The sequence below is a fragment of the Protopterus annectens genome, chromosome 2.part2 (assembly GCF_019279795.1).
Source record: "Protopterus annectens isolate FY-2018-M chromosome 2.part2, PAN1.0, whole genome shotgun sequence".
Classification (NCBI taxonomy): Eukaryota; Metazoa; Chordata; order Ceratodontiformes; family Protopteridae; genus Protopterus; species Protopterus annectens.
In genome coordinates this window covers 404,065,177-404,091,566 of record NC_056730.1, presented here as the reverse complement: position 1 = coordinate 404,091,566, position 26,390 = coordinate 404,065,177, and the positions used below count along the sequence as shown (strand labels likewise).

Below are 26,390 nucleotides of genomic sequence, written 5' to 3'. Positions count from 1 at the left end.
ACTTTTGCTACTCTGCCCTTCAGGGCCTTGAATTCAGTCCCATATGACCTGGTGTATTCTGACCCTTTTTCCTCAACTTGAGGTTGGGGGGGGGGGGGGTCTTGTCAGACCTTCCTGACTTTCAGGCAAGACTGATGCCATCTCCTTATTCAGTTCCATTTCACAGGTAGACTGACAATATCAAATGTAATATGATGTAGCTGATGCATCTTCTAGAGCTGCTGTCAGGTTCAGTTATGAGGGAGGTACTCTTGGTTTCACTTTCAGTCTTTACCTGATAATAAGGCCAAACTCCCAGATGCTCCTTTGGACAACCACATTTTTTTTTTTTTTTTTTTTGGTGCTGTTGCTGATAAACTATTTAAGACTTTTCAAGACAACAATACAATTGTGCAGTATCTTGATCAACTTTTTTGTTTCACCTGTTCCCAAATTTCAGAGAAACAATCCTAAGTCTGCCTTTGTTCATTGTCGGCCTCATCAGCCATCTGAAGGGAAAAGAGTTCCTACGCGCATGTTTTCTGATAAACCCACACAGATTTGTAAAGCTCAAAAGCCACCTTTTCAGAACAAATAAGTCTCCTCCTGACATTTTCTTCCTCTGCCCTTGGCCAGGTTTCAGTCTCTCTTTCCCTGTCTGGCAACAGATTACTTCAGCTATTTGAGTCTTTTCCCATTATCTGTGACAGTAATTTTATGGTATGGCTATCCCTTCCCATTTCAGGTCTTCCTCAACCTCCTCCAGACCAACATCCTCACTTATCTGTGGTTCTGCAGTATCTGTTTTATCAGAAAACCATCAGTCTGTTCCAGAATCTCAACAAGGAACAGGGTTTTAGCCCAGAATATTTCTTTCTCAGAAAAGAATGGTTGTGGAGACCTATCCAAGACTTCTCCTTTCTCAACACCTTTCTAAAGGGTTCAGGCTTTCTGGTTGCTTTCCCTGCAGACTGTTTCCTGTTACGTCCATAAGCTTCATATTCATATTCCCATTCACCCTCTCTTCAGGAAGTTTTTATATTTTCCGTTTCTCCTCATTTTTAGTTCTGTGCTTTGCCTTTCGACTGGCCCAAGGGTATTCACCAAATAAGTGGCCCTCTATTATAGCCTTTTACAGGCCCCAGGGACTCTAAATATTCCCATATCTGGGCAATCTGCTTCTTCAGACTCCATCTCAATTCAAGTTTCTTCGGGATCTGCACTTCATGATCCTTCTGCTCCGTCTAGGATTCACCATCCATCTGAAGAAGTTACTTCTGACTCCTCCTCAAGACCACATTTTTCTGGGTTTTAGAATCTAAACCATTCCATTGTTGGCCCATCTTCCTTCTCCCAAGGTCCTGTCTTTGACAACCTACTTCCCCTTTCTCTCATTCCTGCAAGGGAATTTCTCAGAGCCTTGGGGTTTATTGCATCTACCATTCCCATACCTCCATTTTGCCAAGCTTCATATCAGGAAGCGGCAATGGTACCCAAAGACTGTTTGCTCCAGCACTGCCACTCTCTGGAATTTCCAGTTCCAATACTACCTTGTCTCAAACTTGAGTTTTATTGGTGGATTCAGCAGATCTCCCGCAATCCAGGCCTGCCTTTTCAGACTTCTACTCCTACTTGAGCTATTCCAATGCTTCCAATCTATGGTGAAGAGCCTCTTCCAACAATCTGAAGGTTCAGGGTCTATGGCCCCTTCGTTAATGGTCAGACCACATCACCATTAGAAATGTGTGTACTCTTTCTTACTTTTCAGGCCTTTATCATCTTTGGTCTCCAGGCACTTTATAGGTCTTTACAGACAACATCACAGTCATGTGGAACCTTAACATATCTGGGCAGAAGGTCTTACCTTCTTTGCAGACTACCCCTTCAAACACGTGACTTTGCTGTCTGCCATCAGGTAACCCTTCAGGCAGTCTGTATCCCTTTAGAACACAAGCTTGTGTACATCAGAGGGGTATTTATGAAATAGATCTTTTTGCCTCCCCTCTGAACAGGCAACTCACTCACTTTTGTTCCAGTATCCTAAGTCTACTGACTTGGAAGCTGGGCACCATGTCCTTTTTGTGGAAGGAAATGCTTCTATATGCTTACCCTCCTCTTCCTCTGCTTTTCTATGGTCCCGCACAAGATTATGAAGGACTCACCCAGAATCCTGTTGATGACTCCTTTTTGTCCCAGACAGCACTGATTTCCCCTTTTTTCACTTGGCCAGGGGCAGTCATCACAAGTTACCTCACCGGATGGCTCTCCTCACACAAGACGAGGAGTCTCTCATCCACCCTCACTTGTCCACTCTTCAGTTGACACTTTGGGTAATGGGGTTTTGATCCCTTTTAGACACCACTTTTCTGAGGACATGCTTAGGATTCTGCAGTAGGCCAGAAAACCCACTATCCAAAATTCCTATATAGCTAAAATATAGGTAAATGGAAGAGATTTTTTTCTTCCATTGCACCAGGATCCTTTCTCAGTGAGGGTCCATTTGATCCTTTCTTGCTTGTGTGAACTGCTCCATGCTGACCTAATATATTCTGTTAAAGCTGCTCACTTGCCAGCAATCTCTGCTGGTTTGCCCTTGAGCCCACTGTTGGTCACTCATTTTGATGTCAAATCCCTTTTTAAAGGTCTCCTTCATACAGGTCCCCAAGAAAACCTATTCCTCCCTCTTGACCTCAATTTTGTCCTTGAAAAATTGACTCTGGTTTCTTTTGAGCCTGCTGCTGCTTCCTCTTTACAACATTGCACCTGGAAGACTTTGTTGGTTACTCTTACTTTCTGCGAAGAGTGTTTCTGAAATTCAGGCTCTGATGATGGGACCGTCCTGTTTGGTTTTCCATAGGGACATGGTGTCTGTAAATACTAATCCTCCTTTTATGCCAAAGATTGTCCATGAAGTTGTCTCTTAATCAGTCTGTCCAACTCTCTTCTTTTTTTTTTTCCTTCTCCACAGTCTGCTAGTGAGAAAGTTCTTCTCACCTTGGCTGTACATAGATGGCTCGGATAGTGTTTGAATAAGACAGGGTGCCCACCAATTTGAGCAGCTTTTTGTTTCTTTTCATACTAAGACATTGGGTTTGCCAGTTTCTAAGCAAAGCATCCCCTCCTGGATTTCTGAATTTTTTTTTATTCCTTTTATAGTAAACAGCTTACTGCTTCAGTTTGAGCTCAGTATCTGAGGACAGTAGCCTCTTATGGAGCTTTCTTCAAAGGTTTGTATCCTTGATCCGTCATTGAAGCTGCTTCCTGGTCTTCTGTCCACACTTTTACTAAACATTGCAAGGTGGATGCCATTTGTAGAGCCAGGGCAGGATTTGCCAGGACTTTCCTTCATGGGTTTGTGGAGGGTTTTTCTGTCTCTTCCTCTTACCATCTTTTACAGTAGCTTTGGTAATCTCCCACATGTGTACAGTCGTGAAGATCTTACCATAACAGTAGATGTCCTTTTCACTGTTGCAGTTTTCAGTCCCTCCCTCCTGCCCTTTTCGCTTTCTTCTGTTGGAAACACACTGTCCTGGCAGAGGGGTCTTTGCATTTCCTGCCCTGTGTTTCTTCTTTCTCTCCCTAGATGTACATGTTCTTCCTTCTCTTGGGGTTGGTTTAGTTCTCTCGGGGCACTTCAGTTCTGAGTACACAACATGTGTACATCACCTTTAATACCCTAAGCCTGCGCGGGGACCATACACCCGAGGTAAGATGCTGGGAGTATGTAAAGGCTTTCGTATACTAGCCGGACTTTAGTCTATCCTTTACAGGACATCCCAGATGTAATGAATACTGCAACAGCGAAAAGGAAATCTTCTGTTATAGTAAGATCTTAAACTGTACATTATACATTTGGCTAAATACTTGAGAAATAAACAGAGGGAGTTTTATGTGGACAGTTACAACTGTAGATGCCTGCGTCTCTATAGGGCACAGTAACCCACTGCTACACAGCTCAGCACAAGTTGTAGAAGATGAGCTACAGATGAATCCAGTCAGTAAACAGTAAAAATGCAGTCCATGTGTTGCATAAGGCTCATGTCCTGCAGCAAGTCATTCTCTCACTAACTGTTAAGATTCCAAGGGTAAGAAAAAGCTTTGCAGCACAACAATTTCAGATGCAACAAACTGTAACATAAGACCAAAATCAAAAAGTAGTGGAAATGTCCAAACTTTAATTGTAGAATTCAAAAATCAGTGCAAACAGCGCTTTTAAACAGAGTTCTTGTAGCTCCTGAATTTTCCAGAGTTAGGGGTTCTGGGTTTTATCTTTATTTCAGAGGAGAGTGTTTTGTGTTCTGACCTTACCAGAAAGGGCATTAAACTACTGGGTTTTGCAGTGAGGACCCGATAAAGTATGTTTGTGCTCTGCTCAGTGTATTGATATTCTGGTCCATGGAGTTTGTTTTCAAAGTCTAGGAATCTCTGTGCCTACATGTTTGGTGTCATAAATGAGTCCCAGTTAATTGTGGTGTTAAGTTGCTCATGAATATGGCATTGGGTTGGATGGTGAGTATCTGCAGTAAGCTTAAATATGTGTTTTGGGTTTCCTTGGTCATAGAGGGGACCTATAGCTTGCAAGGAAGTGGCATGAGATTTTGTATGGTGATTTGAACGTGGATAATCTCAAGTGCATTGTCCTGTTTGACCAGCCTTGAAGTATATTCATTTTTTATGTATATCTAGGTATTTCCACCTTTAGACACTGCCTCTTCAGTAGCTGGTCTAAATGTGTGGAAGGCATTCTAACCTTGCACTGCTGGGTTGCGGTCAGTGTTTTTAAACCATGTCTCAGACTGCACAGACCCAGCTTTCACAGTGAGGAGAGCTTGTAAGAAGTGAAATTTCTTGTTTGGACTCCTAGCATTGAGCAATAACACCTTTAGATTTATTTTTTTTGGTTTGGTTTGCTCTGTCAGAAGGATTGTCCTGATGTCCTTCATGGATGCATCTGCAGTCATAACAAGTGGGTTGTCCTGTCGTCAGGCAGCCCTGCAGTCGGCCGGATTCCAAAGTCCGGTCCGCTTCGCTGATGTCGCACTCCACCCGACGCCATCTCTGTTGGTCTTCGGTATAAAAGCATCAGCCGACGCCATTTTCCTCTGTCTTTCTTGCCGTGGCGCCAAGCAGAAGCTGTTCGCAAGTGCCGGTCGGTCGGATCCAGAGATTACTTCTACCGAATACTACCAAGACTTCTAAAGCTAAGTACCTGCTGGGGACTCTTTCTTGCCTCAGCCGATGTCAGAAAAGTTAACAATTGTTTAACCTGTGGGAAACAAATACCTCATAAAGATTTCCACTCTTACTGTCTGCCTTGTTTAGGCCCAGCCCACGACGTAGCAGCCTGTTCGCCTGTGCCTCTTTCAACCGACGAACGCTAGGCGCCGGTCGGAGTTTGCAGAACAGTTTTTCGGTTCTGATTTTGCGTACATTATGCCGCTGGACCCTCCGACTACCCCAAAAACGCAAAGATAAAGACCGACATCGGTCCGCGGTTTCGCCGAAACCACGGTAAAGCAAATCATGAGTGTCTCGGTTTCGGCCGAAACCGAGAAAACTGATCAAAGTACAGCTGAACCTTTTCTTACAACTGAGGCCCCTGCTACAACTCTTGAATCGACCTCAGAAATTTTACCCACTACGGTGGTTGACTTGTCAGACACCATCCCCTTGGATGTCTCTACCCCAGCACGTGGTGCTGCTAGGCCTCCAGCTGCCATGTCCATTAAGGCCTTCGCCAGGGCTAAAGCAGCCAAGACTACTAAAACAGTGCCTGTTAAACCCCCCACATCCAGGCCCTCTTCTAGTTCTCAAATGCTTTCTTTGGCAGAAGATTTAATTTCTTTAATTAGAGGATCTCAATCTCACCCAGACAGGGCCTCTCAGCCCCAGAGAAGAGACCTAGGGCAGAGCCCCTGAGCCAGTGTCTTCTGATGATTCTGCTGATGAATCAGACATAACTGACCAGCCTGAGGCTCCCTTCTCCAATTTTGAAGATTCTGATGCTGAAGAATCCATTCCAGCTGCTTCCCCACCAGAAGAATTCTCCTTTGGGGAAACCTTGCATGCCATGAGAACAGTTCCAATGGCAGCAACAGGATTTTTCAGACTCCAGAAAAAGACTTAGGACCTTTCTGCACCTCCCACAGCACAGGCCCTTAGCTATACCTCCTGTTCTCTCTGTGGTGGATGATGCTTTCAATGATGTTTGCTCCGCTCCAGATTCTTTACCCCAGCCCCTGCCAAACCAGACAGATTTTACAGGGTGCCAGATACTCATCACCACCTTTACAAGGCCCCACTTGCAGACCCAGAAACTATATCCCAGGGTCCCAAGGCAGTAGTCACGACCACAGCTAAAACCCTATTCCTTCTGAAAGGGAAGCAAGGTCATTAGACAGATGGGGTAAAAGGTCTACACTTCAGCTACTCTCTCAGCTAGAGCTTTAAACTGTCAGTTTCACATGATACAATACCAAGAGTTTATGCTTGATCAGTTAACTAAAAACTAACCACTGATGAATCTCTTGATAAGAAATATGTATTAGAGATGGTAAATAACATACAACAGGTTAGCAACCATTCCTTAAAATGTGGCTATGATGCACTGGAGGCTTCATTTAGATCAGCCATGACAGGCACAGTGATAAGAAGGCATGCATGGCTAAAGGAACAAGCTTTACCGGATCATGTTAAAGCTAAGTTGCTAGATGCTCCTATGGACAAGACAAGTTTGTTTGGTACACCTGCCCAGCAGGTTATGAAGAAAATGGAAGAAAAGGCAAAATCTGTTCAAACTGTTAAAGATTTCTTGCAGGTTCAACCCCAAGGTTTAGCAGGAACTGGCCTGCCAAAATTGGTCCTTTCCTGACTCCACAAAATTTCAAAGGGGCAGGAATAGACGCTCCAGAGGCAGAAACCAATCCAGAGGAGGTGCCTACAGAGGACGACAGTGGCAAGGTAACAACAGAGGCACAGACACAGCCACTGCCACTACATCAGCACAACCACAGTGACTTAATCCTAAATCCGCCTACCAGGGAACAAATAGCAGCTCCTCTAGGCGGAAAGTTAACCTTATTTTCAAAGAACTGGCACTACATAACAAAAGACAAGTGGATTTTACAAACCATAGATCAAAGTTACCGGTTTCACTTCCACACTTTACCAGTCAAAGAGGAATGCCAAATCTACCTCCAAATCAAAAACAGAGGCTCTACGCCAGATAATGGAGTTAGCAAACATGAGAGCTGTGGAAAGAGTGCCAACAGCAGAACAAGGAAAGGGGTTCTACTCCAGACTATTCCTAGTTCCAAGAAAGGAAAAAGTTGGAGACCAATTCTCGACCTGTCCACCTTAAATACATACATCATTGTCCCAAAATTCAAAATGCTGACCCTACAGCAACTTCTTCCCATGCTGGGCAAGGAGTCTTGGCTGGTAACTCTAGATCTCAAGGAGGCATACCTGCACGCCCCCATTCGACCAATCTGCAGAAGATACCTCAGATTTCTTGCAGGATCAGAGCACTATCAATTCTCAGCATTGCCCTTTGGCTTATCTACTGCGCCCAGAGTATTCACAAAATGCCTGGCATCAGTAATCGCCCATTGCAGACTACAGGGAATTCAAATTTACCCATACCTGGACGACTGCCTGCTACAAGGGGACAACAAAAGCAAGCTGACAACAGATTTACAAAGGGTCATTTACTTGCTACAAGGACTGGGATACACAGTCAATTTACAAAAGTCAAGGCTGATACCATCCCAAACAAGGACGTTCTTGGGCGCGGAATTGGACACAGTACAACAAATGGCATTCCTGACTGCAGAAAAACAAAAAGAACTTCCTCTTTACTTCTTGGCACTAACAAAACTGAACAAGTTAACAGCAAGAAAAGTTCTGCAGGCCTTGGGCTTCATGGCATCATGCATAATCTTGGTCCCATTTGCCAGACTACATATGAGAAAACTACAGTGGTACCTAAAGAATTTATGGTCCCAACACAGACACAGTCTAGAAACAGAAATCCCACTAATTCCATGCTTAAAACAGGAGTTCCTATGGTGGGCTCAGGCATGCCAGTCAAACCCAGGCCTACCCTTTCGCAGATGTCAACCAAGCCAGACCATCACAACAGACGCTTCAGACCTAGGATGGGGGGCCCACATGCTGGACAAATGCGTGCAAGGATTGTGGACACAGGATCACCTTCACCTGCACATCAATCTAAAAGAAATGCTGGCAGTAAAACTGGCAATCCAAAAGTTCAAACCATTTCTCAGAGGGCCAGTTGATAAGGACAGACAACACCACAGTCATGTGGTACATCAACAAACAGGGAGGCACTCATTCCTACCCCCTATGCAGAATGACCTTGGAGCTGTGGACCCTGGCACTCAGCTACAACATTCAGTTACAGGCAATATTTGTACCGGGGAAAGACAATACTCTAGCAGACATATTAAGCAGAACCACTTCGGATGCCCACGAATGGAAGCTGCACCCGGACATCTTCAAGACCATCTCAAAGAAATGGGGAATGCCACAGATAGACCTATTCGCATCACCTCTCAATCACCAGCTCAAAAAATTCTGCACAAGGACATTCCACCCACTAGCATGGAAAGTGGACTCACTCTCCTTCAACTGGAAAGGCCTAACAGCATATGCATTCCCACCTCTTCCTTTGATACACAAGGTACTACTAAAAATCAAGGAAGAACGCCCAAGGATAATCCTGATAGCTCCAAACTGGCCAAGACAACACTGGTACCCACTACTGAAGAGCATGTCTCGAACAAGATGTGGCCAATACCTCTGATGCCTTTGATGTTAACTCAGAACAACTACAGCATCATACATCCAAACCTAAAAACGCTGCAACTGACTGCATGGAACATCACATAGCAGCAGCTAATCCAGAACTTTCCCAAAGAGTTAAAGACATTACTCTTGAAGCACGCAGACCTTCAACAAGAAGGAACTATGCTGGAAAATGGAAAAGGTTTGTCATTTGGAGTACGGAAAGAGGAAAAGATGTGTCAAACGTAGATATGCCTAACATTCTGGAGTATCTGGCCGAACTTCTTCATTCAGGCCTGTCCTACTCCTCCATCAAGATACATGCATCAGCTATTTCAGCAGAATACAGTTTTGATCCACCTGTTTTTCGCACCCTTTGCTCAGGCAGTTCCTCAGAGGAATCAAGAATGTAAAACCTCCAAGGAAACCACCATTACCAGCTTGGGATTTAAACTTTGTGCTAGAAAAGTTGACACTATCACCCTTTGAACCAGCAGCAACAGCAGACCTACAACACCTGTCATGGAAAACTGCTTTCCTACTGGCAATTACTTCAGCAAGGAGGGTTTCAGAACTACAGGCCTTAATGGCAGTGCAACCCTTCCTAATCTTCCACCAAGATAGAGTGTCCATGAGGACTAATCCTACATTTATGCCCAAGGTGGTATCCAGAGTGTCTTTAAACCAGGCAATCCACCTACCTACCTTCTTTCCCAACCCACAAAACAGAGGGGAAAGAATACTGCATACCTTGGATGTACATAGACAGCTACGCTACTACTTGGACAGAACAAAAAATAGCAGAAAGACTGACCAACTTTTTGTAGCCTATGCAACAGGAAGGGAAGGAAAAGCTATTTCCAAACAGACCATCTCCAAATGGATAGGAAATTGCATACAATACTGTTACTCCTTCCATGGAAAACCAATTCCACAGAACATAAGACCTCATTCTACAAGGGCAACAGCCACTACCACAGCCTTCTTACGAGGAGTGGCAACCAAAGACATTATTGAGGCGGCTACTTGGACCTCCGTGCATACATTTGCCAAGCATTATAATTTGCCTCTATATTCCAGATCCCGAGCAGGGTTTGCCACTGCTGTACTGCAAGGGATCCTAAACACACCATAATCTACTTTTATCCTCCTCCCTAGTTGGCTATGGTATTCTACCCATTCAGTTATGACTGCAGATGCATCCATGAAGGACATAGTACAGTTTTGTACCTACCATAAATGTAGATGTCCGAACTGGATAGCATCTGCAGTCAGGATTACCCTTCCTCCTTTCCCTCTGTGGTACTCCTAAGGTGTTTACCCTCCTAATAGCTAGCTGTTGGGGGGGGGTCTTTTATGGTGTATTTGTTTGTATATATGTACATATATGCTTATTGTTGTGTTTACCTCTATCTATTTGGAAACATTGGCATCTATCCAAATTTATAGCCTGCAAGAGGGCTACTGGCATCTGGGGCAAGAAACACTGAGGAAAATGGCGTCGGCTGATGCTTTTATACCCGAAGACCAACAGAGATGACGTCGGGTGGAGTGCAACATCAGCCGAAGCCGGACCCGGACTTTGGAATCCGGCCGACTGCAGGGCTGCCTGACGACAGGACAACCCACTTGTTATGACTGCAGATGCTATCCAGTTCGGACATCTACATTTATGGTAGGTACAAAACTGTACTGTCTCATTGCCTAAAAAAGGGCACTATGGGGGTGGACAATGATTTATCTAATATGTCAAAGCCTAGGCTATAGATGTGCAGACTGTCCTTGGCAAAGCAGCAGGATCTATTGACATCTCACTCCATGCTAACAAATATTGCACTTCCTTAGAATAACACCAGAAAAATTAGCCAATTATTAAAGTCAGTTATCTTCTGTTAATAATGTGGCATCATCCTTGGAGAAGGTAGACTGCTACTCATTGTTAGGCTCATTCCAGCCTGGGACACATTCCGAAAACTGCATGATGCCTCTCATTATTTACTATAGGAAGGTATGTCTTGTGTCATTTTCACCCACATGGACTAGAAGTCCTACTAGTACTTGTGGTCTGTTGACCTATGTGCATGTGTAAGATGACATATCCTGGCCCATGAAAACGCAATGTGTAAAGTTTTTTATCATGAGTAGATGGGAACTTTTTTGTTGCATTTTAATATGAGCCTTTCAGTCTGTTATTGCAAAATCATGTAGCTGTTAGTGGATGATCCTCTAAAATGCGTCATCATGCCAGGCCGCGGTGGTGCAGTGGTAGCATTGTTGCCTCACGGCAAGAGGTTCTCCCGTTAGATTCTCGGCTGGAGCGCCTTCTGTGTGGAGTCTGCATGTTCTCCCCGCGGTCGAGTGGCATTCAAAAGACATGCTTAGAATGGGCATCCTTCGTTGAAGGTTGGGCATCGAGCTGGCACCTTGGCACATGTAAAAAATCTACTGCCAATCATTAGTGGACCGGAGTTCTGCTGTGGTGACCCCTAACCAGGAAAAGCCGTAAGAAAAACAGCAACATGCCAGGGTGCTTAATAAACAGTACAGACGTCACATACGGTATTATTTTTACAAGGTCTATATTTTCTGTAAACCACACCACATGAGAACCACTGTAGCTAATTAATTAGTAAATAAAGATGCACACATTGTACCCAATATCCCACTTTTTTAAAGCTATAAAATGCGTGCATCTAAATCGAGAGAAAATTAGGCTTTTCAGATTAGTTGTACTGTTCCCTGACCGTCAGCAATGTAGGTGAAGAGTAATCGAAGTATTTTTAAAATTTCCCCCTCAAATTTTCTTAAATATTTTTGAAATTACTCCACCACAAGAAGAAACGAATCAGCCAGTTTTAACATTTTTTTTAAAATTCATTAAAATAAAAATAAATATGAAAGTCCGCAAAAACGCACTTTACACTTCTCTAGCACCTTGGCTGTTAAGCCTTTACAGAGTATGCCTTCCTTTTCCCATATTTAAAAAAAAGTGTTAACACTGGCCATTTCATTTCTTCTTGTGGTGGAGTATTTTTATCTGCTCCATGTTGTGCAGTTATTTTTGAAGATGCTTTTATAACATATGTTTCTCAGATTCTGCATATCAGTACATCTCCTTATTTTCCCCCTGACATGTCTGTAATTTAGGGTTTTTAACAAGTTGGTAGGCAGTTAACAGCTGTGCTACCTAGATATGTATACTCTGATTAGAAATGTAGAGTGTAATTTTTACTGGTGAGCCATCCTTGCATACATTTCCCTTTGTGAACTTGAGGAATGCCATATCCCATGTTCTCTGTGTATAACTGCAACTTTTTTGTACTGCTTGAATCTAATCAACCCTGAGAGACACAGCATCCAATAAAAGGTGGTGTACCTTGCTTTACATTTATTTTATTAGGATTTTCATTTATTGATAAGTAGTTTTTTTTTTGAGGTAGTGTACTGTTGCTTTATTGAATAACTTTAATTTTCTCCTCCCAGGGATACTCTGGTACTGCATTGGTAGTTCAGATTTTACTGCTCTTGATCATCCCCAATAAAGATAGGCGTTGTCCATTGAGAAGCTGTCATTTTAACAGTAAAACTTTCTGACATCTTTTTCCTTGTGTATTTTGCAGACTGAAAGGTTTTCATGTAGTTTTGTTTGAGACCCCAGGAAGTTAATGATATTACTGGTATTGTATTAGTTTGTCACACAGTTTGCTGTCTTTTCGTGGTATTAGGATTATAACACTGGTTATTGTATAGAAGAATGATATGTTTAAATTTAAGTCTTGTCTAGTAGTAAGACTTATGAACTGCAGAAGTAAATTTTATAGTCTAGGTACATGTACTCAGTGCAGGTCAGTGTTAGCAGTCGAATTGTAGATCTTAATTACCACAGATGTTTGGTTAACAAGCATGCACCCATGTGGGGAATGAAAGGTCAAAGATTTAAAATCATGATGTGATGCATGATACATTTGTCACACTATTAAATAAGTATAGGATGTGACTGACTGTGTTGCAAGGAACGTATTACTAAAATATTTGTCTGCAATGAAACTGGATAAATCCAAATGTTTTGATTTGTTAAAGTAATTGCTTAAAGATGTACTTTATGGCAAAGTATACTATACATATGTTATTTTCTAAAGTCCACAAGTTGTCTTTTGAAGTTTAAAAAAATGCATTTTCATTATGAAGTCTTTGCATGTAATATTGTAGCCGGAGTAACTGATGCTGAATAATTTTTCTCCATCGTGGTTATAAAACAGCAGAGTTGTTTGGGGAGCAGACTACATTAAGCTCGTGGATGTTATAATAGAACTGTCTCACTAATCTGTTACTCGTTAAATATTATGTAGCATTTGCTTTCCACACTAGAGCACAGACCATCTTACCACCTAAGATTTCTCATCTTTGTTACAATGAATGAGAGTAGAACTGAAGCAGCCAAGTCGTGTCGTTGGTCAGTCATAGTCAAAACTACAAAAGGGTTATAACTTGTATATAATAATCTGTGTGTAAAGGGTGGACATACCGAGTATAGTATCTTTATTTTTTTCTAACTTTTGGAAGTACTTTGTGAATCATTTAGTACAGTGAGCTTTTAGCTGAACATAAGGTGTAGAAATATTCGTAGTACTTGCTTATTCAGTTTCTTTCTTTGCATATGTTTTAGGGAACAGCAGATCCACTCAATAGTGCTTTTCATCTGACCTACAATATGGTTTTAAACCTGTTGCGTGTTGAAGAAATCAATCCGGAATACATGTTGGAAAAGTCTTTTTTCCAGTTTCAGCATTATGTTGCAATCCCTGGGATAGTAGAAAGTAAGTGCCAGTTTTATTTCAGTTAATGATGGTCTTTTCAGCACTAGCCTTTTTATTGTGCATCATTCTAACATTCTCTTTCCACTGTCCTGATATGTAAATATGTCGTGTTAACTTGCATCTAGCCATGTATTGCTTCATTTTCCTTTGTACTTTGAAATTAAGTCCTCATGTAAAACTGTTAAATGTTTTTTTACTAGTGGTGCTTTCCTCTGAGCATCATGCATTTTCCTGGGGAACATTGATCTAGCAAGTTTTTCCAGCATTCTTCAAGTTTTTCTTTGGTCTTTTTCTGTTTTACTGACTTTGTTGGAGAGCCTGTAAATATGTGGAGCAGTTTTTTCTGTCTGTTCCCCTGACACAAACGATTAGAATTTTTTTCTGACACAACTATATTTGCAATTTGTTTCTTTTTTTCACATATCTGTGCTGAAACAAAAAAAAATAGTTTCACAGCTAGTTTGTCTTTGGGCCAAGGGAGTTGGCATTCTGCTATGCTACTGGTAATTTGAGTTTTGCTAACACAGCAGGTCCTGCAGAAGTGTATGTGTATGGATCAGTGGTGTGAGGGTTTGCAGCTATGTTGTGTTGGTGCAGGGGGTTTGCACCATTGTGAAAAGAGTTTTTTTGTCTCAGTTTGGGTGTGGAGTGTTTTCATAATTAAGACTCGTTAGCAGTGGCCTTTTTGACAGGAGTTACGATTTCATAGAGAATCCCCTTTAACAGTGCTGAGTTTTTTCATTTACCTCAGACAAAAAAACACTCATATGCACAGCTTTCTCATGTGACAAGAACAGACCCCTGTTTTAAAACGCATCAGTCACTAGACAGACATCTCCATCCACAAGGGTGAGGAGAGCTTGTAAGGAGTGGACTTCCTTATCTAGGCTCCTAGCATTGATCAATAACATGTTCATATTTCCCTTTGCTTGCTTTGTCATTAGTAGGCACCTTGGGTGGTGGTGGGGGGGGGCAGTGTCTTTGCCAATAATCACAGTTCAAAAAATTCATATTTGTGCATGACAGAGTTCATGCAGATCACAGTATGTGTGATGAACAGCTGCAAGAGGAAAGAAATATCTGAACAGTGAAATTTCAAATGAAAAACAATGGAAGGGGTTAAAGTGGTCAGAAACCTGTTCTTCATGTGGGGCGAGAGTTGTGGGATTTCTTGCTCCTGCATTGAGATAGTCACTAAATAGAAGAAATTCAGTAGTGTCTGCAGAAAAGCACCTCACTGGGTGATGTGCAAAAGTGTGCACCGTTGTCAGTTTCCTCATTACATGAGTGGGATGTTTAGCGCACAGTAGACTGAAGATATAAACAGAATGCAGGATGATTGCTTGGATGTCATATGCATAGTCACCCCCCCCCCCAAGTAGTAATAGTGCAAACAAATACTTTCATGAAGGGTAAAAGGGCATGGCTTAGGACCAGCACATTTTATGCATATTCTGCCAGCAGTCATAATTTAACAGATGTACACTTTAAAAAAAAAAAGTGTAGACCATTCTTAGGAAATGGTTGCAAACTGTCTAAAGGCTGAGGAGAAAATCTGCTCAGAAAAAAGAAATATACCCATGAGAAGTCATTACTGTGAAAGTTTCACACTCCAGAAGATATGCAGTGTATCCAATTGAGATGTTTTGGTGTTTGTCAAGATTTTATTAAACAGCACAAACCTGTGCATGACCTTCCACTGGCCTCCATTAAGTCTTAGTTAACACAACTGCTCAGAAGATGTACTATATGACATGCAGGGTTCTTTAGCTGTACAGTTAGCATTTAAAATCTTGTATACCCAATATTTTGCATTTCACTTAATTGTTCTACTGTTTTTCTTTTAAAATGTCACTGTTTAGGTATATCTTTCCTTTTGTACCCGTTCACACGGGTCTACTTCCTTTCATTGAAAACTCATTTCACCGAAACTCAGTTGCCTGAACATGATACACTGAAAGCTCACTTCAGTGAAAACTCATTTCACTGAAACTCATTTCGCCGAAAGTTATACATCTCCTTTTTCCCCACTGTAGTACAATCTTGGAGTTAGTGTACAAAGTAAGGGGGGGCACAGCCCCCCCACCTATTTTAAATGTTTTAAACCATAGTCATGGATACTTGGTTCCCAGATCCTCATGGCCACCCTGCACAAACCAGTAAGAATGAGTTCCTCCTTGCTTATTTATGTACCAGACCACTGACATGTCTTTATTGAATAACAGTTGTCCCTAGAAGGAGATTCTCCTGAAAGGGCTGCAACAACAGAAAGACTGTTCTCATCTGTATGACGCTGATATACAACTTGGTCTCTACAGGGAACCACATGCCTTGGACCAACTTCCTCTTTTAATGCCCTCCCCACTCTAGCCAGGAAGCGTCTCTGGTCACTGTGGCTTCAGGCTGGGTAAGAGAAAGTGGTCTGCCCAAATGTAGATCGTGGCACTGAATCTAACAGTGTACAAGACATTTGCAGACTGGTGCGAGTTTTATTGGTATCCCCAGAAGTTGATAAAGGATTGGCCACTGCACTTTCAGTGTTCACTGGAGAATTTGCATGGAAAACCTGACCAAGGATACTAGAATTATTGCTACTGACATGGATCCTAGTACCTGTAACATCAGTCTTTCAGCAGGAGGAGAGTGAGATAGCATGTCCTATATTTGATTTCTTAAAGAAGTGAACCCATGCATTGAAAGGTAAGCCACTGTGCGTAGGGTATCCAATTGGGTTCTGGTAAATTCTGTGTTTTGCACTGAAGATGAGTTTTAATTTTGCAAAACTTGCAGAAATCCCTAAGAAGTTGGAGATGTGCAGCACATAATTTGTGGCTTGAAGGAGTTGAAGCCTGTTTGGGGCAGTAAGGAGTCAGTCGTCGAGGTAATGGAAACACCAGGAGTCCCTTCAGTTTCAAATGAGCTGCAACCACTGCGTCATGCACTTGAACACCCAGGGGACTGTAGTGAGCCCAAAGGGCAGTGCTCTGAATTGACAGTGATTGCCACCCAGCCGGAAGTGCAGAAATTTCCTGGAGCACCTTCAAAATCTGTATATAATAGTACATGCCCTGGAAATCTATGGAGCAGATACAATCGTTCTTGTGCAGAAGAGGCAAAATGGACTGTACCATAACCATTCAGAATTTGGACTTCTTTACATACTGACTCAGTCTGCTTAGATCCAGGATTGGTCTGAGGTCCTCTGTTTTCTTGAGCACCAAAAAGCAGAAGTTCTAAATCTTATCTGTTTGGCTGGGACCTTTTGGATAACACTTTTCATAAGCAGATTTTTGGACTTCTTGGGCTGCTAACTCCCTCTGACTGGGTGGAACGTCGGGATTTTTTGCTTGGTTTTGTAGGAAGAAGGGAAAAGGGAATGTAATATCCTCCGGATATGATGATTAGCACCCAGTCGTTTGTTGTGATATTTGTCAAGGCTTCTGGGTACAAAGTAAAACATCCCCGACTGCCTCCAGAGGAGCATAGCCAGGCAGCGCATCAGGAGCACTGATAGGGTTCGTCAGAAAGCAAATTCCTAAAGCCCCAATTCTGCAGACCCCCCCTCCTCTGCCTCTAGGGTGACAACTGCCATTGAAACCTCCCTCCTCTGCCTCTGGAAAAGGAATCTCCTCGCAAGTCCTGATAAGATCCCAGAGATCTATGGAACCACAGTTTCTTACCACCTTGTTGGTTCCTGGAGAAGGTTCACTGAGGGGTAGAAAACCTGATCCCAACAGCAGGCAGGGTCTTTTTATCCTGCTTGCTGCAAGTAAGTGTTTCCTTGACTGATTGACCAAATAAGGAAAAACCATCAAAAGGGGGTATTAATAAAAGATGTCTTTAAAAGGTTCCACGAAATCACAAAGCCTCATCCAGGCATGAAATCGTGTGGTTATCCCTGAGCCGGCTGCCAGAGAGGTGCCTTCTGCTGCATGGGAAATTAACCTCATCGTTGAATTAGCTCTGACGACAGAGTGGCCAGCTGCGGAGAAGCTTTAAGATCTTCCGTTGACATGAACTCAAAAAGACAATTTCAAAATTCTTTAATCAAATCTCTATGCAAATGGGTGAAGTGGGCCATAAAATTCAGCAACCTCAGTGCGAAAGTAGCTGAGACATAAACGCACTTCCCAAATCTGTCCATCGCTCTGGACTTGTTCAGAGGATGGACAGTGGAGCTCTGCTGTGCTAGCTCCTTTTTCATAACTGCTGTCACAACCATGACCACCACTGCAGTTCCCTTACTCCAACATTGTCGATTGGCTGGAGAGGAGAGAATTTTATCTGGACGCTTGGGAATCGATTCAACAGTATCCGGTTCCTTCCAGGCTCTGCGGGAGACAAAATCAATAAGCTCATCTACCTGGGGGTGGGGTCACCCAGGATGTAGATGGACCAGCCCTGAAATCCTCCAAGAACCATCTCCTCAGGTGAAGGATTTTGGGAAGACCAACCACCTCTTTTCTTAAGGATTTCCATGATGTCCCTGAAGGAAATGTCGGATGGTGATCTTGGGGGATCCTTCACCTTCCTCGAAATCTGTGTCCTCAGTGAGAGACTCCATGGGGGGGGGGTCTGTGTCTCCTTTTGCACATCCTTTCCAGAGGGACCTCCTCAGTGGGATGATCTGGGGAGGTATTAGAAGACGAAGGACCGTACCTGGGGAGAACATGAATAGAGACCTTCTGGAGCTGGTTGACCCAATGGAGCAGAAATGACTGGCTCCGAGCTCAAAGCAAATGATGAGTGCATGGTAGGAACCAAGACCTTATGCACACCGCTCTGATCTGAAGGCAAGGGAGTTGAGCTGGTCAGGGTCACACAGATCCAAATGAAGACGTTTCTTCAGATCAGATGACTACCTTAAACCTAACAAAACACAAACTATAACAAACGCTAAATCTTGAAACCAGTCCCAAAGAGAGGAGCTGCACTATTTAATGTCAACTCTACAATAAAGACAAAATATCACTATAGGCTAAGCAAAAGCACTATGAAATGTATATTACCATGAAAGGCTAGATCTTCCGTCTGTCTTTGATGGTGGCAAATGAGATCTGAGGACTTGGGAATGCACTAGGGGATTATGAGGAAAGCTAGAAGGATTAGGGTTGGATCGGAAGTCTTGCAGAATGCAGCCAAGTTGGATCCGAGAATCGGATCCAAGACCCAGTGGTGAGGAAGAATGAAAAGGATAACATCAGATCTCGTTGCATTTCTTGTTGTTGGCTCCCTGTGCTTGGTGACAACTCCTCCTACTTTCTGTTGCCCAAGTCGTTGCACTAAGTTTCGTGCTCTGGCATTATCAAATAACAGTTGCTTAACACCAATCTTTCTAAACTCATACATGTTACCAAAGGTAATCCTTTATTTCCTGCTTAGCATTCAGCAATTGCTCCGCCTCTTGCTTCGAGATTCACCCTATTCTGCAATATTTTAACATCTGTCAGTGTCGTTAAATAATTCCTGTTACTTCTTGAAAGAGTAATAGGTTTATTTCCACTCTATTTTTGAACTCCACTCCCTAGCTATATTTTTAGAAGAAATTTCTATCTTCACTAATAACACCCAAATAATTTCTACTAACTATTCCTTAAATTTTTCTCTCCAACACACAGGTGGGAAAGCACCAACGTCTCATTTTTATTTCATTATCCTACATTATTTATCATTAGTGCGTGATCTGAAATAGTTATTGCTCGCGTTTCAAAACTTTCAATTAATTGCCCATATTCCTGTGAAATTAAGTTCCGTCTAGCCTAGCCCAGTTTTTGTATCTTGTGGAAAATATGTAGATTCACTCCAAACTACTCCTACTGAATTTACATCTTCCATGCCAAATGCTTTCATAAATTTCTTCAAAAATCTACCCTCCTTTGTTATATTTTCCCTTCTGGGCCCCCCAGATACATCTCCACTGCTGCAAATCAAATTCCAGTCCCTACCTATAAGTAACATACCCTGCTGAAAAATTAATTATTTCTCCCAGAATTTTCTTAGGCTCCATTATATCAGTTTTAGGTGGAATATAGATACATACCAGTGTAATCATTCTCCTTTGCCAGTAGCCCCTTAGTACTACAAATCTACCATTATCTTTTTTTTATTCTCTATCACTTTTGGGGCTACTCTCGCAATTAATATAAGCACCCCTCTTTAACTTTGTCCCAGGTATTCCGCAGAATAACTGTCCTGCAAATTTATCAAACTCACATGTTCAGTTCTTTCCAAGTGTGTCTTCTGTAGCATAGCTGTATACACTCTGCACTTTTAATATAGTTCACTACTCTTTCTTTTTTGCATATATCTGTGAGACCATTAACATTTAAAGATAATAGAGAAAGCATCATTGTTAGTTATTATTCCCACATTTTATTTGTAACAGCTTTTTTGTTAAGTATGTAATTCAACTTTTTTGTGTTACATGCACACACTGTTTGGCAGGTTTACTTTTTATACATTTGCTTCTTGTCATACCCATTTGAGCCTGTCACATCTTACAAAGCTTATTATACACCCAGTATAGCCCTAAAAACCTATTAACTTAATATTAAATACACAGAACTACGTACATCTTCAAATACTTAAGTTTTACTCTCATAATAGGAACTGTACAAAACTAACATCCACAAAAATTGGATTAACAAAAAAGGAAGGTTATCCATGCCTAAAACACATGGTGCAGCTTGTGCTTCTATGTGCTGTCTAGTTTACTACTCTCCCAGAATGGGAAAACACTGGAATGATTTCAGAAAAAAGATCTCCTAGACATTGAAGTAAAGTATTCTGTTTTTATTGCGCTCTTTCATTGTCTCCATGGAGACACGAGAACCAGATACACAGTTGCTTATACAAATATTTATTTACTTATTTGATAGAGGAAAGCTTTATTATATTCAACTTTTTTATTTGCTTTCTCTTAAAACTTACTAGATCAAGTCAAGAGCATTAATCCAGTCATTCCCCTATGCAAGAATGAGAAAAAACACATCAATTGTCTTCTATCATACTCTTTTGACCAGACCTTTCTTCTTTTTTTTACACTGCAATGCCTACACTTCTTAAAACTGAACAAGAGACAAGAAGGAAAAAAACAGGGGCACCTGTTTAGTATCCCCATTACACTTATAAATAATTGAGAAAACTTTACTTTATAGCATGCATTCTAAATCATGCACTATACAAATATTACTGTTAACAAAATTTTGTTTACTTACAGTAAGCTCTCTTCCTCCTCTTCCCCTCTACTAAGTGTTCAAACAGTAAAGACAAAAAGTAGGGAATATGCTTTAGAATCCTCTGCAAGTTTAACATGTTTTCTTATGTCATGTTTCACAAATACGGTCAGTGCATTGTAAGCCCACACTTGTCAATTTCAGAGTTGCTGGTTTTTATTCCTGTTTTATCTCCATTTCCAAAATCCTGTCTCTTCATTATTTCCAACATACTCCCGTTTTTTCTAGTCAACTCGACTCATGCTTTTTTCTCTCAAGCATTTTCATTTGAAAGATTGGAAATAGTTTCACTGGCAGTCTCTTTGTGGTCTTTATTAACAGAACAAGCAGCAGAATCTCCTGTTTCACAGTTCACTTTGTTAGACAGACGTTTGTATTTCCTTTATAGCATGTTCTGCATCAGAATATGATTGTCCCTCAAAGAAAGAATGTCCCTAAAAACTGGGTGAAGCAGTCTGGATCGCATGCCTGCTTCAAGACATTCCCTGATTAGTGGAACAGATTTATTCCTTTTCTGGTGAACAATGAGTAATTGTTTTCCACAAACACTCTACTGCCTCCCACTTTTACTATACTGCCACAGAATCCGCTCCTTCCTCTGGTAGGATTGCATATTTACTATTATAGGTTCATAGGTAAATACTAGGCTATCTGCCTTGGGGCATTTATAAGCCTAGCCAGTGTGTATTTGGCTTCCGCCTCCCTATTAGATTAGCCTACTGTGCCTCTGTAAAGTAGGTCGCATACGGTACCCTTTTAAGATTAGTTTACTGTGCCTCCGTCTAGCAGGGACACAGAAGAGATCCCAGGGGTGAATTTGCGATTTCCCATCCACGCGTCCAGATTTCACTTGAAGAGGGTCAGCGAGTGGCTGTCTGACATGAATTGGGATTCTATTCCAGAGTGAGGGGAGCCTCTGGGAAATGAATCTGTCCCTCCAGCATGTCCTATTTATTTTTGTGCTGAGGTTTAGGTCCCTGGAGCGTGTAGCTCTAAGGGGCTTGGATTTTTTTAGGTGGAAGCATGTCCATTAATTCTGGGTTTGACATGGCTTTGTACGTCAGGCATAGATCGCCTCTGAGTAGGCAGTAAGCAGCTGAGTAGAGCTGGAGTTTCTTTAGTAGAGCTGCATAGGACATCTGTTTGTAGCCCATGATCCTCTTGGTGAGGTACTTTTGGGGTCTCTCCAGTTGCTGCAGGTGTCTGGTAAGGTACATCCCAAAAGGGGCATTGTATTCAATTATGGGCCTGATGAGTGACGAGTAGACGGGCACAATGACCACTCTTGATCTAGATGCAAACCTTTTTGTGATAAGGTGGGCTATATAGAAGGTCTTTCTAACCACTTTGGCAGCGTGATTATCAAAGGAGAGATTACTATCTACGTTGGTTCCCAAATCTCTAATTACTTCTTCCGTACTTAATGGATTACCACCTATGTGGTAATTTGTAGGCACCTTGTTTTTCCCAAAGGGGATGACTATGCACTTTTTAACATTTAGCTTGAGGCCGTGGCTCTGGCACCAAGCATCCGTCTATGTGAAGACCCTTTTGGGGGATGCTTGTGTCAGCTGGAGATTCGATTATGGCCCCCAGTTTGCAGTCATCTGCAAACTTTGTCAGCCATAATCCCCCCGTGTTAGCCTGAACATCAGAGAAGTATATAACGAACAAGAGAGGTCCCAGAACTGAGCCCTGTGGGACGCCACTTGTAACTGGTTTGGATTCGGACATGGCACCTGCGATTATGACCATGTGGATTCTATCTCTGAGCCAGTTTGCAACCCATCTTGTGATATAGGGGTTGATATTTAAGCTGGTAAGCTTATTTATGATGCCCGAGTGGGGTATTGTCGAAGGCTTTTGCGAGGTCCAGGTAGGCTGTGTGGACTACCTTGCCCTCATCTATGGCTTTGGTAACCGTTTCAGAAGAAATCAACTAGGTTTAAGAGGCAAGATCTGCCCTTAACAAAGCCGAATTGGGTAGGGTCCAGTGTCTGGAGGCTCCCAATATCTTTGTTTATGAGTTCCATGATAATACGCTCCATAGCTTTACAGACCAGACTAGTCAGGCTTATGGGGCGATAGTTCCCGGGGTCCGTTGTGGCACCACCTTTGTGGAGTGGGACCACTGTAGCTGTATGCCATTCTTTGGGTACATATCCTGTAGTAAGGCTAAGTTTGAACAGTGACTTAATGTGAGGGTTCAGTTCTTGGAGCTCGTGTAAGACACAGCCTGGGACACCGTCCGGTCCCATAGATGCTGTGTTTTTTGCTTTTGAGAGGGCAGTTTTCACCTGTGCATTTGTGATGTCAGGGAGGTTACATTCAGTTGGGATAAGCATTTGCTCCTTTGGGGGGGAAGGAGGGGAGAAGTTTGCGCTGAATCTGTCTGCTAGGATGTTGGCTATGTCTGTAGGTTTGGTATATTTTGTACCGTTATGCAACAATTCAGAGCATATCTGGGAGTTTCCACCCATGTTCCTGACATAACTAAAGAAGGCCTTGTGGTTATCTTTAGTGTCTAGGGGAATTTTTCTTTTGAAACTGGCCTTTGATGATTTTATGAGGGATCGAAGTTTCTTGCTAATACTGATCAGAGATGCCTTCCCTTTTTGGGATTTTGCTCTGTCATGTAGTACCTTCCTCCTTCTGTTGTATAGCTTATTTATGGCCGGGGTCCACCAGACCGGTCTTCTGTTTTTGGAGGAGTGAGTCTTGGTTTTATTTGGGATAGCATGATCCATGCATTCCTGCAGGTGCTCATAGAATGCATTTGTAAAGGATTCTGCGGATTGGGCTGTATCCTCTGGCCCGAGGGCTTTGAAGTATTCCACCTCAGTCTTGAGAAGTGCAAAGTTGGCTTTTGAGAAATTCTTTACAGTGATTTCCTTGGCTGGGGTTGGGGACGGGATATGGATGTCCAGGGAAATTTGTTTATGGTCTGATCTTACCAGTGAGGGGTTTACCTCTGGTGTGGAACATAGAGTCCCCATGTTGGTGATGACCAGGTCCAATATGTTCCCTCTTGTGGGAGTGGTGACCAGTTCCATCGCGTTAGAGTTTATAAATTCAAGGAACCGTTGGGTGAGGGTGTTTGGGCTTGAGTAGTTTTCCCAGTCAATGTTTGGGTAGTTGAAGTCACCCAATAACATAGTGTTTGGAGAGACCTTCATATTCTCCAGCGTTCTCAGGAATGCCAAGTGGGGTTCCTGTAATAGGGAGGGTGTTCTGTAGCAGGCTACAAACTGAAAGGCAGTTTTGCCCGCTGTTAGTTGCACATGGATGGTTTCTGATGCTTCGTGCAGTGCCACTAACCTGGAGGTGTAGGTATCTTTGATGAATATAGATACTCCCCCTCCTTTTGTGCTTTGGTCCGAGTTTTGGGGCTGAAACGCATGGTATGAGTTATAACCTGGTAGTGCTCGGGTGCTCTCAGGAGCCTTGAACCAAGTTTCTGTTACTGCACAGACATCGATTTTCTCTATACTGAGGAGAGCCTCGAGTGCGTGCATCTTGAGGTTTAGACTTCTGGCATTGAGTAGCATTACCTTTAGTTTTTTTTATCCTTGGGTCTAGGTTTGCTTTTTCATGACCAGGCATGGAGCATGCGCATGCTGTGCACTTTCAATTAACAACAACTGCTGTGGAATACCAGTCCAGTTGCTTATTTGTGCTTTCATAAAATTTATAGTCTCTGCCAGCTTCTCTGGTACAACAGAATATCTCAGGTTTTCCCTATGTGCGCTGTTCCCAAATTCTGTTTTTTTGAAACACCTCTTTTTGAGCAGTCTCGTATTTAGCCAGCCTTTTCTTCATTTCATCCTTTGGTTTTTGTAGTTTTATCACCTCATCTGAATACCTGTTTAAAGATTTTTCCATTTTTTCCAACCTTTTGTTGTTTGAGTTGCTACACACTCCATCAGTGTTTCATTTATTTTAAATCAGCTCTGAGTACATTTGACTTTTTTCCCTCTAGGTTACTTGAAATCATGTTTGCACCAAAGCTGGGGCTTGCACTGCTTTTTGCTGAACAGGTGCAGAATTCTTCCCAGTCGGTATTTCCTGGACAACCTAAAAATCCACAGGTTCGTAGTGATAGGCAGCAAACTTGTTGTGAGGACTTTAGGAAGCACTAGGAGATTATGGGTAAAGAGGAGCATGAGGCTTGAATCGGAAGTCTAATACAATGTGGCAGAATCGGATCGAAGCCCCAGTGGTGAAGAATGAAAATGAACAACACAGATGCTTAAACAGCAACACACAGAGGCAACACCAGAGGATAAAGATTCCTGTAGTTGTCCCAAAGTAAAAAAATAACTCCATAGAATAATAATGATCCACAGGAATCAAGCAAGCGGTCAGCAACAAAATAAGTAGAGAAACGCGGACTTGTAAAACCAGTCCAGTTTAATAAATGTAAGCGCTTTCACCTTTCGGCTTCACCCTTTTAAAGAACAGAATAACATTTAAATATTCACTCCTTACATCCAATTGGTGAATGAGATAGTGACGTCATTTAAACAAGTAAAATACTAAAAAAGTAAAAAAACACGAACACATTTTTGGATGCAAATAAAAACAACTGCTATAGACAATAATTGCGTGCTAGCAGCAATGCTATAGGTGCACATAAACAGTAAGAAAACAATCATTACAAATAAATAAATAACGCACACACAAGCAGCAATACTATAAATGCATGTAAATAATGCATTAATATGTACACATCAAAACCAGCTCTGTGCAAAATACATTTTACATTTTAAATCAAAGTCAAAAGGGAACTTGAACAAAAGAATGGACACTATTTCAAACAGAAACAGTGATCCTTCGCTTCCGTAGAATAGGTTTCAGGGAGGCTTTATCATTAAGCCCAGGTTCTCTATCAGCTAAACATCTAATGATCCACCTAAGTTCACTCTTCTCAGTTAGATTAATAATATCTTCACCTCGTATACTCATTTTAAAGGCTTGTATAACAGAAAAAATAAAGGTGTGACTTGGGTCCATATCCATAAAATGTTTAGCTAGGGCATTGGTACGGGTACCAACACGCATATGGTAAACATGTTCCCTTATGCGTTCCCTGAGTCTCCCATTAGTTTTTCCTATATAGAAACACTCACAGGAAACGCAACTAGCCAAATAAACTACATGTGAACTCTGACAATCGGTGTTAGTGTAAAATGTAAACTCTTCCCCTGTGGCTGGGTGTACAAATGAGGACCTCTCATCTATATATGGACATTGTTTACACCTCTTACAGGGAAGTGTATTCCCCAGGTTAACAAAATTATGACGAGTGACCCTATCCAAAGGACGTTGGCAAAGCATACGCTTCAAATTCTTCCTGTTCTTAAAAACATAACTAGGTTTGGGTCCTACTACTTATGTTCTGATTTAACAAAAGTATATCCCAATATTTCTGGAACACACTTTTATTCTCAGACCCATCTGATGTATAGAACATTGATACTCTTAATTGTGTTGTACTATCAGAGCTCCGTGCCTGATCCTCAATAGGTAGTTCTTCAGAAAAATATGGTCT

At 42.1% G+C, this 26,390-nt stretch overlaps 1 protein-coding gene across 1 annotated transcript in view; it reads left to right on the top strand.

Annotated features, from left to right (window-relative positions):
• MTREX (Mtr4 exosome RNA helicase) overlaps positions 1-26,390 on the top strand; it is a 1,888,266-nt gene that overhangs the window by 931,191 nt on the left and 930,685 nt on the right. Inside the window, exon 16 of the mRNA XM_044063928.1 lies at positions 13,454-13,604. Coding sequence (XP_043919863.1) covers positions 13,454-13,604 — 151 coding nt within the window. The remainder of the gene's footprint in view (positions 1-13,453; positions 13,605-26,390) is intronic.